Here is a 14,729-nt window from a genome sequence, read left to right on the forward strand (position 1 = left end):
ATTGTACATTTTTTAATTTTTTTTTGGGAGTGTGGGAGGTAATGAGTTCATTTTTTGTGTAAAAGTATTTGTATGGGAAAAATGCTTAGGGTGTAGTTTTACTATTTGGCCACAAGATGGCCACAGTAACTTTTTGTTTTAATGCGACCTCCAAGCGTCCTTCCGGAAGCTTGGAGGAAGTACTTGGAGGCTGGGTAAGATCACAATGATCGCGCTGCCCATCGGAGAGCAGCGGATCATTGCGGGGCTTAGATCAACGAACGGGAATGGATTTTCCCGTTCATTGATCTCCGGGCGAGCGGGCGGTGGCGTGTTTACTAGCGGCGGGCGGCGTGTTTACGAGCGGGAGCGCGGGCAGCGGCGGGAGTGCGCAAAGTACGGATTTCTCCGTCCCTGGGGGTTAAAGGATGGAAAAAGGGACGGAGGAATTCGTATGCGTGGGGGTAAAGTGGTTAAAGGTACTCAGAGCTGAATGAAATAAAAAGATTTATACATACCTGGGGCTTCCTCTAGCCCCATACACACGGATCACTCCCACGCCGCCGTCCTCCGCTGCCCGCAGCTTTGGGAACCGGGTTCCCGCACTTCCATCAGTCGGCTCCAGTCTGACGTAAGAGAAGTGCGCTCTTTGCGTATCTCTCCAGCAGCCGGAGAGATATAACAGGTATATACCTTTACACGTCAAATCATTCTAAAATGGAAGGACAGCCAACTGTATTGTTCCCCTCCTAACCTCTTACACCAAAAGCTACTCCATCATGGGCCCTCCCATCCCATAGAGACAGAACACATTGCTGCGATATACCTGAGTGATGTGTCTATGCAGTGCTTGTTCCCTGCGGGATCAAGCATGAGCCTGACAGATGACACTGAAATCAAGTTGAACTGAAAACAAAGGGAGAGACAACCTTTTATCTTAAAACAAAGCTAAACCAATAAAGGTAACATAGTGCATTATTGATCTAAGCCTACATTCAAAGGACACCTGAAGTGAGAGGGGTATGGAGCCTACCATATTTACTTCCTTTTAAGCAATGCAAATGACCTGGCTGTCCTGCTGATTCACTACCTCTAATGCTGGGCATACACGGAGCGTTTGTCCCTTATCAATCGAGCCGCTGATGGCTCGATTGATAATATCGACAGGTCTGATGACCCGCCGGATAGATTCCCCGCTCAATCCCCGCGGGCGGACAATTGCGGGGAATCGAGCGGAAGAAAGGAGCACCCGCGAGGACGAGCGGAAATCGATCCGGACGGCGGCGGGAGTCGATCCGGCGGCTAATCGAGCCGCCGGGGTGACTCGTGTATGCCCAGCATAATACTTTTAGCCTGACCCTGAACAAGCATGCAGATCAGATATTTGACTGAAGTTTGGCTTATGTTTGCTGCATGCGTGGTTCAGGTATGTGATTCAGACACAACTGATGCCAGAGAGATCAGCAAGATGCCAGGCAACTAGCATTGTTTAAAGAGGAACTCCAGCCTAAACAAACATACTGTCATTAAGTTACATTAGTTATATTAATTAAAATAGATAGGTAATATAATATCTTACCCACCCTGTTTTAAAAAGAACAGGCAAATGTTTGATTTCATGAGGGCAGCCATCTTTTTGGTTGAAAGGAGGTGACAGGGAGCATGAGACACAGTTCCAACTGTCCTGTGTGCTGATCACCCCTCCCAGTTGCAAGGCAACGTGAATAACAACATAGGAAATCCCATCATGCTTTGCACAGCATCAGGGAAAAACCGCCCAGCAGTTTTCTTTAATGGGTGGAGCTTAGCTAAAAATGCAACTAAAAATGATGCTTTGGTAAGAAAAACAAAGTTCTGATGCTGTGAAACTGTTAAAGAAACACCAAACATTTTCAGTTCTGCTGAGTAGATTTTTAGTCCGGAGCTATGGCAACCTCCGTATCCCTCTCACTTCAGGTGTCCTTTAAGACAATTTTCACCCACACTTCAATAGTGATTATAAAACGTTTTGCCCACAGAGGAGAGGCGATGGGTGTTTTTGAGACAGAAAATTGCTTTTGCAATATAAAACCATGAAATGAAATGAAATGCATTCCTCTAAGTTGCCAACATGAAACTCCAGCCAGAGATGACTTCACAGCAAGTACTGCAGGGATGGATTCACGCAGAAAGCCACTTAGGCAGTATGTGTAAAATGTTATAGCCCTTTGGCAGTTTTATTGTTGAATTGATTGGAGCATTCAACTACTGCTGAATGTTGCCATCAATAGTCACTGAATAATGTGCAGAATAAAGTAAACCTGTCTTGTCTTGTTGCGGAGCCCATAGACTATTTTCACAGTACAGTCTCTTGGGCAGTTATGTGGAGATGATATTACGTTAATCAGAAATTGCAAAGATACACTCATGCCCAGGGTCGAATTTGTACTTTTTACCGCCCAAGGCCCACTATCCTCAGCCACCCCCTGACCAAAAGCATCTTTATTTGCCCCATTCCGATTTAACACTTGCCTATACAGTGACAACCTGACACCCCCCCCCCCCCCCCTTCCCAAATCCCACAAGTTTGCTTTTCTCAAAATCAGGCTTGCTTATCTCTGCTAGTGGGCAGTGCACTTCAAAAACAAAACACTTAATACCATGTACCATATTTTGAGTCTAAATTATTTACAGCACACTGCACACATTTAGCACCCCACTGCCGCCCCTTGCTTTCCTGGTGCCCTAGGCCATGGCCTTTGTGGCCTTGCCGGAAATCTGGCCATTCTCATGCCGCACTTGGCTTCTGCAGACCTTTACTGCAGGAAAAGAAATTCAAGTGACACACCAAGCTGAACACACACACGTCCAAATTAAATTGAATTAAGAATGTGTGTAAGAATTTCTGAACTCTACACTAAATGGTAAGATGTCCACCATAGACTGTTAGACATTTTTTTTTATTGAACAACCTAACATTTACTTGTGAATTAAAAACATCCATTAAACCAGGGCATACAATCATCATAGTGATGGTATTTGTATCAGAAAGAGTGGTTCTTTTTTAGATCAACATAGATGGGAATAGTGGAGGCAGAAAGCATACACTGTGCTAACGTGATATTAACATAGATAGTTTCTGAGTCAATTTTGTCATAAAAAAATGAACACTAAAGTTTTCCACAGGAAAGAGCATCCATTTTGCTGATTCTATTGGCAGAGGTTATGGCTTCCAAAATGAAAAATATATGATAGAGGTAAATATGGTGCACACTTGCGCCTGGTAATTTTGAGGCTAATCCAATGGTGGCACCGGTTGTGTAATTATGACGCACCTGTGGATTAATAATCAAATTAGTTCAGATGTTTGAAAAGAGCAATATGCAGATGTGCAAATGTCTGGTTGCTGTAGTTGCAATGCTGCATCATACAAATAACAGTGCGCCCAATTACAGCAAACGGTCTGATAAAAGCCCTCTGGTTAGAATGAGTCTCAAAAGAATGATAGCTATGAAAGCCATGGTATCTGATTATAGTATACTCTAGTTGTGAGGTAACAATGTGGTTGGTGCCCAATCAAAGCACCACCAGAAATACCAGCTAATCAGACAATGGTTCCAACCACACAGCAGAATGTCCAGTATGTAGATGAGAGGTAGCAGTGCACATTCGCAGCAACATGCAAACTGTGTTGCAAACAAGCCGTTAACTTCCAACAGTGGATGTCATAACAAAAGAGGTCAAAGCATTAGAGATAAACATGGTTTGATTTCACCAGATCCTGTGACCGATCACTAAAATATAAAAGACATCTGTAATGATCCGCTCAGCTGGATGCACTGGCAGACAGCTGTTTGACCATTCCTCTACTCTGTGGGCTGCAGGTCTCTGGAAGAGAGACCTGTCTTTCCATTACAAGTTTCTGGTCTGTTCTGCTGCTGAGGAATTTGCATACACTCGTTATGCAAATCCCCTACCTGCCTCCTTTGATGACTGGCAGTATAAAGAGCTATGTTTCCCAGAGTCCTTTGCTGGTCATAAGGGTTAGTCCTGTGTAACTCTCCTGGAGTGTCAGCCTTGCTCTTTGTTTAAAGATTAGCCTAGAGTAATTCCTGGGACTGCACTAGGCAGGTTCCCTAGTGCAGTTAGGATTGCATATCTGTTTTGTTTGTCTGTTGCGATTGTCCTGTCCCAGCGGTGGGCGACAGGAAGTCGTTCTGATCTGTTGTTCTTGGAGTATAGCTGGAGCAGCGGTTGCTACCAGCCATCTCATCTGCCTGTCTTGCTTGGATCGCACTCGCCTTGCGCTAGTGCTGTGGATCCTTCTGATCTGTCTTACTTGGATCGCACTCGCCTTGCGCTAGTGGTGTGGATCCTTCTGTTCTGTCTTCCTGGATCGCACTAGCCTCTTACGCTAGTGCTGTGGATCCTATCTCTCACTTATTCCTGTTTTCGTGTATCTGTCTTGTCTGCTACGAACGCTTGCTGGAGGCTCAGTGAGGTAACCGTTAAGCAAGCGCTCGCGTCCTCTGTTTCATGTTTGTCTGTCGGTGGTTAGTTAGGCGTGCTTGTCTCTGTTGTGCTTATCACGCGGAGACTGCGCATAAACGTGTGCACTGTTGCGAATGAGTGCGGTGTTCGCGTTTAGCTATCGTTTGTTATTTTCCTTATCTTCTCATTGTATGATTTGCTGTGCCTTTGCTACTCTCGTGCTCTGCCTTGCTGTAGCCTTGTGTCACCTCTGGCAATCGCCTCTCTCGCGATTGCGTTCCTACTTCATATCTGCTGTTGTTTATGCACCGTCGCGGGTTGGCGACTAGTTTGGTGCACACACATACAATCTGTCCCTTTGCTCAATCTCATTCAGGGCTATCTTGCCCTGCGTTTCTTCCCTTCGTGCAATTCCTGTCTGGCGTGTGTGGTAGGGCAGAGGAGCTGTTCCTCTGCTCTCCACAGCTCCACCTGCCGACAGGAATTTCCCTCTACAGGTGCATTGCACCTTTTGCTGGGTTCCCTCAAATTACACGCTTGTGGAGGATTTCCGCAGTGTCAGCGCACGTCTTGTGCGCTGATCACGGAGAGAATTCCGCAATCGTTACAACATCCAACGTTTAGCCATTAGTGATCCTGACTCCAAAAGTCTCAAAGGTAGAATCCCCACATAGCGGCCAAGAATCGCTGAGTAAGAAACAGTGGTGGATCCAAAGCAGGGTAAGGGTGGCACAGGCAACTAATCACTGTTAGGAGGCAGCTGACAGGTTTTGCCGTAGTTCGTCAAAAAGAAACAACAAATCGTTTAAAAGATGTTGCTCACACACACACTGATGTTCCAAACCATTATGTTGTAAGAAGTGACATTTCACACAACATACGCACGTATGCTCTGATACAATGTTATTTAATAGACACTGTACAGACTGGTCAGCTGCATGATATCTGCCAGTTGGATCAACCAAATATCTGTCATTCATTAGATGTTTCAAATTACTTTTATCCTACGTGTGTACAAGGCTTTAAGTGAGTCTGAATCTAAAAAAAAAAAAAATACCTAAGGAAAGGGAAGGCTATGGGTCCTATAGAGCCTTCCCATTCCTTTCCTGGTCCTCTCGTGCTCCCCAAGATGGGCGGCTCTGTATTGCGCATGTGCGAGTGAGCAAGAGAACGTGCTCGTGCACGTGCAGTACAGATCGGCTTGCCTTCAGGAGCACTCACGCTCCTGAAGACTTCCAAAGCTTCCTGCAGCAGAGGAGAGCATTTTGTTTTTTTTTTAGATTCGCTTCAGACTCCCTTTAAAGAGAGTCTGAAGCGAGAATAAATCGCACTTCAAACCTCATAGATAGCAGGGGCATGTGTGCCCCTGCTAAGCCGCCGCTATCGCGCCGCTAAACGGGAGTCCCTTCACCCCCAAATCCCCTCGGTGCAGCGGGGGAGCGCTTCCTGGTTGGGGCAGGGCTAACCGCCGCAGCCCTGCCCCACGCGCGTCTGTCAGCGCGTATCTCCACCAGTCTTCCTTCACTGAGAGGGGCGGGGGAGAGGCGGCGATGCGCCGCTGATAGACGCGACTGGAGGCAGGGCTGCAGCCGTTAGCCCTGCCTTCAGGAGCGACCAAGTCTGCGACCAAGTGTTGCAGTGGGGGGTTTGGGGGTGAAGGGACCCCCGTTTAGCGGCGCGATAGCGGCGGTTTAGCAGGGGCACACATGCCCCTGCTAACTATGAGCTCTGAAGCGAGATTTATTCTCGCTTCAGAGTCTCTTTAAGAGGACCTTATAGAATGCCATAAATAACTTTTAATTTTTCCAAGGACCTTAGATAATCTAAGAACCATGTAATGTCAGCAAACTAAAAGTCTGATATCCATACGACATAAAATTATAAAATACTTCATATACACCATGTTAGAAAAACACACATTAACACCAAGTATGTTTAGACTTTTGTCTTCGTCTACTGCTGTATGAAAGTAAAATGCTAGTGGTTCCTAACTAAAAACTTTTCTTTTTCTGCTCTTATCATCTGTTTGAATGTGTACATTTATTTTGCTACTATATTACAAGAAATCAACACCCAAGGTGCTGAATTGTCTTTCATTGAATTGACTTTTATATGAGATACAGGTAGTCACCGGTTAACAAAGGAGATAGGGACTGTAGGTTCGTTCTTAACCTGAATCTGTTCTTAAGTCGGAACACTGTGCCATCTCTGTCCCCTGTACCTCTTCTGTGCCCCCTGTGCCTCCAGTGTCCCCCCTGTGTCACCTCTGCCCCCTGTACCTTTCTTATATAAGTTTAAAGGCCATTTTGTCTTTGAATTATTTAAAATCAATTTTCTCAAAAACTACAAGTCCAATTTGAAAATGTTCTTTGTTTACTTGTTCCCATAGAATCACAGAATCCATGCCGTTCGTAGTGGCGGGTCGTTCGTAAGTCGGATGTTCGTAAGTCGGGGACTACTTGTATAAGCAATGTCTGATTTATACATTTTGAGCCAGGTATGTTGTTGCTCCCCTTTTTCTGCAGCAGCGCCCATCCCACCCATGTGCAGCTCCCTCTTCCATGTGTATAATCCATGTACTGTAGTCCCTCTTTTTCATGTACAGCTCCTTAGGGCATCAGTTTTCCTTTTTCATGTGTTCCTCCCCATTTTCAGCCTGCTCTTTCCCATAAAGCAACCCCTTTTTCATGTTCAAGTGGCTCCTTGGGATGCAGCCACCCAAGGACTAAGGCTTCGTGGCCTTTTCAGAAATCCGGCCCTGGATGTAAGAGAACTCTCTGCACAGATTCTGTTGCATAGCTTGTGACTTTTAAGCTTAGTTCACACTATGTGCGCGCCATAATTCTTTGTGCAACAACGCGGGTATAACACAGTGCATATTATGTTTGTTATTTCCATAGCTATGCAATATACAAGTTTTTGTAAAAAGTACTTGTGGATCGCACACCTGTATTTGTGCTAATGATGTGCCTGGACCAGAAGATAGGTAGCACTCCCGTCTCCAATTGCTGAGTAGAACGTAGAGTCCAGCACCATCAGTTGTATTAATGCTCTTTATTATAAAAGACACATTGACAAAAGAAGCAACGTTTCGGAGGGGACCCCCTCCTTTCTCAAGCCAAAGTCAGTGTCTGAACATATGCTCTGAATCACACATTTATATACACATACAAACATGGAGATAACCAATCACATTTGATGTCTGCCTATGGCGACCAATCACTTACCACCACCTTGGGCGGACTTGATAGAGAACTGTGTCTTACATATTCAAATGTGAGCAGACGCTCACCAGCCAGTGATGCGCAGGAATGGGGGAGGAGAGTGCCGGCCGCACTGGGCTCGTCTCCACAAAACGCCGACCAATCAGCCCAGAGGAGCTGGAGAGCGTCATCAGGACACGCCTCTTAACGAGGCGGACCTGATGGGAAACCTCTGTGGCTGCGAGCGCGCGGCGTGACCGCCGCCCCCTCTGGTGTCAGCGTCACCAAGTCACATGGTCGGAATGTAAACAGACCGGCCACGTGTTTGTAGTGGGACGTAACACACAGCGCTGACCACCACGCCCCCCTCCCTCCGCGCAACGCGCTGGAAAACGTAAACAAAGAGACCTCATTACAGTCAATCAGTGTGACAACAGCGAAAGCCATCAATCTGTAAGCTCCATGGTACACATATTATCATGGAAAAGTAATAGAGTTTGTAAATATAACTAATAACCATGAAACAACATAGCAGTAACAAACATGGAAATGAACAGTATTCAGAGGAACAATCGAAGGAACGGTTGCATGTCATATATATGACATGCAACCGTTCCTTTGATTGTTCCTCTGAATACTGTTCATTTCCATGTTTGTTACTGCTATGTTGTTTCATTGACACAGAGGTTTCCCATCAGGTCCGCCTCGTTAAGAGGCGTGTCCTGATGACGCTCTCCAGCTCCTCTGGGCTGATTGGTCGGCGTTTTGTGAAGACGAGCCCAGTGCGGCCGGCACTCTCCTCCCCCATTCCTGCGCATCACTGGCTGGTGAGCGTCTGCTCACATTTGAATATGTAAGACACAGTTCTCTATCAAGTCCGCCCAAGGTGGTGGTAAGTGATTGGTCGCCATAGGCAGACATCAAATGTGATTGGTTATCTCCATGTTTGTATGTGTATATAAATGTGTGATTCAGAGCATATGTTCAGACACTGACTTTGGCTTGAGAAAGGAGGGGTCCCGTCCGAAACGTTGCTTCTTTTGTCAATGTGTCTTTTATAATAAAGAGCATTAATACAACTGATGGTGCTGGACTCTACGTTCTATATACAAGTTTTTGAACATATTATTTAGAAAGACACTGTAAAAAGTATGGTAGGAAAACATAATCCATTACATCGCAGAGATTTGAACATGCCCCTATGACCGTATGGGCAGTGTATTTGTATGCAGCAACACAGCGCAAAGCAATGTGCATAGTGTGAATGCACCCCCAAGTACACTTCAGGACTTCTGGATTTGGATGTTACAGCTAAACCTAACCACAAACCATGGATCACAAGTGAAAACAGGTGGTCTAGCTAATTGCTACACAACCTCTGGCAAATTGATTACACTTTCTAAAATCGCTCCATAAAATAATCATGAAATCGCTTACAAACTGGTCATACAAAGCGCTAGCGATTGCGATTAGCGATAGCGTTTTGTAGTGGGTTCCAGGCCTCATTCCCTATTCCCTATGCATGAACTCAGATTTACCATAGACTGTAAGCTCGTGGAGGGCTGTGGAGTCAAAGTCGTGAAGTCAATGAAATTTTTGGGTACCGGGAGTCGGAGACTTCATAAACTGAGGAGTTGGAGTTGGATGCTTTTTGTACCCACTCCATAGCCCTGCAAGGGCTCTGGAGTCGGAAGTCGAGGAGTCAGAGCAATTTTGAGTACCTGGAGTCAGATTCGGTGGTTTTATAAACTGAGGAATCAGAGTTGCTTGATTTCTGTACCGACTCCACAGCCCTGTAGTAAACTAAAATGCTTGACTGAGCTAAACATTTGTGTTTATGTGGCAATCAGCCAGAAAAATGCCTGTGGGCAAATAATGACTGCATGAAACGCTTCTCCAGTAGGAGTTAAAGCCAAAATGCCCAGAATGCAGGCACTTTTTTTTACATGCATTAAAGAGAGAGTGTGACCAAGGATTGAACTTCACCCCAATCAGAAGCAGATTCCCCCTTTCCCATGAGAAATATTTTCCTTTTTTCAAATGGATCATCAGGGGCTCTGTATGGCTGATATTGGGTTGAAACCCCTCCCACAGTGTGATGTCAGGACCGTGGTGCTGACATCACACTGTGGGAGCCTTGTTGCATTGTGGGAAATAACAGCTGTTTCCAACTGCCAAAAAAGCAAGCAGCAGCTACTTCCACTGATATCGCCTGCCAGCAGTAAAAATGTCACCTCGTGATAAATGTCAGAATGTAAATCAGGGAGAGGAAAGATTTTACAATGAGCAAACACTGACTAAATCCTTTATGCATAACATTATAAAAATTAAGCACTTTTGTTCATTATGTTATTTTCCTTGGAGTTCCTCTTTAAGGTAAAACATTACTTTTAAATTATTGTGCACAAAAAGTTTTGTAAGCAAACACTGTTTTTGTTTTTTAGTAAAATAAGGTTAGCGAAATATAAGGTATCCTCAGGGAACCCCGGTTGCCTGCTCACTTCTCCCTCCCAGCCAGCCTGAAGTTATGCTTTCGGATAGATTATGACTCATCAGGAAGGTGTGGCTTCAAGTGACAGGACAATCACTCTCTTTGGGCACGTCAATGAGGGGAAGCATGAATAGGCAGCAGTCAGTCCCAAAAGATCTAAAAAGTGTTGCAGAAGCTTTTATTTTAGTAGTGGCTGGGAAGTGTGATGTTTAAACGCTCTGCCTCTGTCACAGGAGACCTGGATTCAAATCTCGGCTTTTCCTATTTCAGTAAGCCAGCACTTATTCAGTATGGAGTTCTTGGGCAAGACTTCCTAACACTGCTACTGTTACAGAGTGCGCTCTAGTGGCCTTCTCGCAAGCACTTTGAGAATGACAAGAGAAAAGTGCTATACAAATACTGGAATTATTATTTTGTAAAATCTACAATAATTTTACTAAACATTTTTAACAGTTATTAATTTAAATTACTGTAATGTTCTATAAAATGCATATAAAAAATGCCTGAATAAATACTTTGAAGATTATTATTACCGCAGACAAGAGCACACCGCGAAAAAAAAATATATATATATATACTGTAACATAGTTACAAATGTCTACAGCTGATTGATACAAAAGACAGCAGAGGGCTAGACATGCTTGCCAAACAACCTATTTTATTTCATCTGTCTGACTTTTAGTACTGGTTGCTAGGTGCAACACTTCTTCATTTTCACTTCTGTCCTTTTGAAAAGTGAGCCTGTGATTGAGATTTAGAACTAGGACAAGAGAGTCGTTGCTTAGGGCTCGGGGCCAAAAGTGTCTGGCTGTGACTGCCAATGCAGTACAGCCCTGGGCTTCTATCCCTAAGGTCCTGTTTCCACTACATGAAGATTGGATGCAGAATTGATGCAGAAAAACTGACTCCAATGAATGCCTATGGGCCTGTTACTATTAAATGAGATTTTTCTGATGCAGATTTTCCCATAGGCATTCATTGGAGTCAGTTTTTCTGCATCCATTCTGCATCCAATCTACGTGTAGTGGAAACAGGCCCTTACTGCTGATGTTGGCAAGCATCTATTCACTGACATATAGTTACTGATGCAGCAGAAATTGTTACTTGCAGCCTCTGAAGTATGAGAAATTCTAGCAATTCAAGTCTAAAGCTGCTTCCGAAAGCCTTAAAAACAGCTGTTCTGTGCTACAAATTGAGACTATAAAGTACATGAAAATACCTGGACTATAAATGTGAGCAGTTTGGTAAAAAAAAAAGTCCATTATACCCCTGGGGATGGAAATGGCAATGAGGCAATATTTCACATAAAGGTACTATCGTATTGCTCACACAGATGTCAGACCGTGGCATTCACACCGGCCAACTTTAATAGCATAATTAATATTTCTAATGAACATTACGGACAAATGATTAGACTAAGTAATATAATAATTACTCTATTATGTCAAAGGAAGATAATAGTGAGATTCCGCCATATCACATGACCAGTAATGTGTTTGCTCAGCTACTGTACCACTGTGCAAATCAATGTCATATCTGGAATGATTATTTTTTTTTTCTGTTCTGTGTGAGAAAGCCTAGACAAGGCAATTATAGTTATATCATTATAAATACAGAAGACAGGCCCAGTCACACATTGATATACAGAAATGAGGTGGTCTATATTCCTGTCAGGTAGGTGAGAAACATTTCTAATATCCAGTAAGGTCTCATTTTAAAAAAAATCCCCTTAGTGTGCAGCTGAAATGAAGCCTAGACTGCTAAGTAAAATCACAGCTGGTCCTCATCTATAATAGCAACCTGTATTTACCTCAAAAAATACCCAGATTGCTCACAAGCTAGAGTGAAAATACTGCTTTTAATACATCAGCTCCTATATATCACGTATTCAAAAAGACAACACTGAACTGTGACTAGAACCAAAACATAAGAGCCCTGGTTGGTGGGAAATACTGTAACTCCCTTAGGAAATCAATTCCTATGCATTTGTCGTGTGGCCGATACTGGTAACTGAGACCTTTGCTATGCTATGTATATATTAACTGCAGGACCGAATGGAAGGCTGGCATTGAAGGTGCAATACAAATAAAAATGTTGCATTGTTTTTAAACCTATATTAAAGAAAATAAAAGCCACAGATATTCAGAGGATACGTATAGGCAAGTAATAAAGCCATGAACACACCTATAAGCAATATAAACTCATAGCATATCCCTGTAAAGTATTGCACTTACAAAACAAAGGAACACAATTCCACAAGTAAAGTGGTGTCTGGCATTTTTACCTTGCAGCACCAGAGTCAAGCTGGGTACACACCATGCTATCTACTTCAGATTGTATGTGCAGGATTGGATCAGGCAAACAAATATACAGCCTACTGAATGCCATTGAGCGATTGGACATGCTGGAAAATATCAATCAAATTACTGACTACCGTTCCATGGGTATTCATTTTTTTTATCAATAGCCATTAGGAAAAATTATCACAAATCTTATCGGAATTTGAATAAATGGCATATGTGTTTATGCTAGCTTTTTTCTATAATCAATCGATGTCAGATCTGAATATCGATCTCACCATTCACTCGAATAAGTGAAAATTGCATGGAGTGTACCAGGCACTAGGTGTGATCCCTGGCCAGAACACTATCTGCATGGAGTGTGTATGTTCTCTCCATGTTAGCGTCAGCTTCCTCCCATTTCCCAGCAAGCACACTGGCAGATTAACTCAAGTCTCCTTAAAGGGGAACTGAAGAGAGGTATGTGGAGGCTGCCATGTTTATTTTCTTTTAAGCAATACCAGTTGCCTGGCAGCCCTGTTGATCCTCTGCCTCTAATACTATTAGCCATAGCCCCTGAACAAGCATGCAACAGATCAGGTGTTTCAGACTTTAAAGTCAGATCTGACAAGACTAGCTGCCTGCTTGTTTCTGGTGTTATTCATATACTACTGCAGAGAAATAGACCAGCAGGGCTGCCAGGCAACTGGTATTGATTAAAAATAAATAAATATGGCAGCCTCCGTATACCTCTTACTTCAGTTCCCCTTTAAATTGGCCCAAGGCATGTATGGACATTAGGCTGTGAGCTCCATAGGTGATATTATCAAGTGTAAACGGTATGGAGACGTGGACATGGTCAATGCCATTTAAACATGTAATAGTAATAATAGCTATATCTTGTAAAGTTCTATATGACATAATACATCTATGTATCATATTCTATGCAGCTGCAGGGTGAACAGAATAGCCATGAATTGTATTTCAGCACTGTACAAGAAGTTGGCATTTCCCCCCAAATCATTTCAGCATCTCCAAATCCTCCAGAACTGCAAAGTGCAGCAGTGTCTTTATTAATAGATAAAAGGAGCCAGAGCCTTTCCTGCGCTTGTTTCACTTCTGCCCTGGCTATCCCAGACCAAAATAGAAGTAAACGTGCAGAAAAGAAAACTGCAGGTCAAGAACATGTCACAGAACTGACTGAGCCACAAGCTGCATCATTACACAGGCATGCGTGTCATTGAAGAGAGCACAGGCAGCATGCAGTCTGCGGGTGCAGAAGCAAAGAAATCATTAGAAGTACCTATTGGCTGCATGGAGGGACTGCTTTGGTAAATATATCCAAACTGCTGATTACCTGCAGGAATTGGGAAGACACTGTCCAGGAAGGAAGTCTGAGAAAGGACAAAACAGAAAAAAAGCTGGAGGCATAATCCAAATGCGATTAGTCTGAGTGTAACCATGCTGGCAGCCCTGCAGGAGGAGAGTGAGCTGTGGGGTGTCAGTGTGTGCAGCAGAGTGTGCCAGTATGTGCGCTCTGCACCCCTCTGCTGCTGCTGCTGCCCCCACCCAGCCTGTGGGTGTGTATTATAGACCACTGCCTGCCTGCTGTGTCTGCACCGTCCGAGCTGTGTGTTCCCTGTCGTCTCAGAGCCTGCAGCAGGGTGTAGTGCAGTGTGTGTCCTCCTCCAGCGGAGCGCAAGCTGGCTGCTACCGTGTGACCCTGCAGCGCTCAGGAATGCGCAATAGCCGTGCTCCCTCTATGGCTCGACACACAAGGTGCTTCATTGCTGAATACCACGTACGAGTCAGAGGCTGGTTTCTAGAGACTTGACAGTAACAGCTCAATTCAACCCATTTAAACAATACTTATAGGATTAATTTCTTATTATTATTATTTTAGAGTTTATAACAGACATTCTTAGCTTTTTTTTTTTTTCATTTACTGTATTTAGTTATTGTTGCTTCCCTGGGATTTTTATGCACCTCAGGGAAGGACTGGCCCAGAGGGTAGGGAGGCATTTTTTTCCTGAGACACAAAAACACCCCAAAAAGTTAGATACTGTAGAGAGGAACCTCTGAATGCCCCAGAGGCTTCCTAAATTCTGCACGACTGCTCCGCTACCACCCGGCAGCAGGGGCAAATGCAGGATTTTTAAGGGGGGATTCCTGAAAGGTCCAGAAGTACTTATGTCCCCAAGTGCTTCCGAATACAGGTGGCTCCATACTGCCCATGCACAAAAGTGCGCTGGCGTATTACGGAGCTGCCTATCGTTGGAAGTACTCTAGGACACAAGTGTTTCTGAG

General features: G+C 44.1%; 1 protein-coding gene across 3 annotated transcripts in view; it reads right to left on the reverse strand.

Moving 5' to 3' along the window:
• Positions 1–14,071, reverse strand: part of COLQ (collagen like tail subunit of asymmetric acetylcholinesterase) — a 149,941-nt gene extending 135,870 nt beyond the window's left edge. For 2 of the 3 annotated variants that reach the window (XM_068238675.1, XM_068238674.1), the window contains exon 1: positions 13,726–14,071. In XM_068238675.1, coding sequence (XP_068094776.1) covers positions 13,726–13,885 — 160 coding nt within the window. In that variant the 5' untranslated portion in view covers positions 13,886–14,071. The remainder of the gene's footprint in view (positions 1–13,725) is intronic. The other variant, XM_068238676.1, reaches the window with a different exon arrangement.
• Positions 14,072–14,729: the final 658 nt, after the last annotated feature.

This window comes from Hyperolius riggenbachi, chromosome 5 (assembly GCF_040937935.1).
Source record: "Hyperolius riggenbachi isolate aHypRig1 chromosome 5, aHypRig1.pri, whole genome shotgun sequence".
NCBI classification, from domain to species: domain Eukaryota; kingdom Metazoa; phylum Chordata; class Amphibia; order Anura; family Hyperoliidae; genus Hyperolius; species Hyperolius riggenbachi.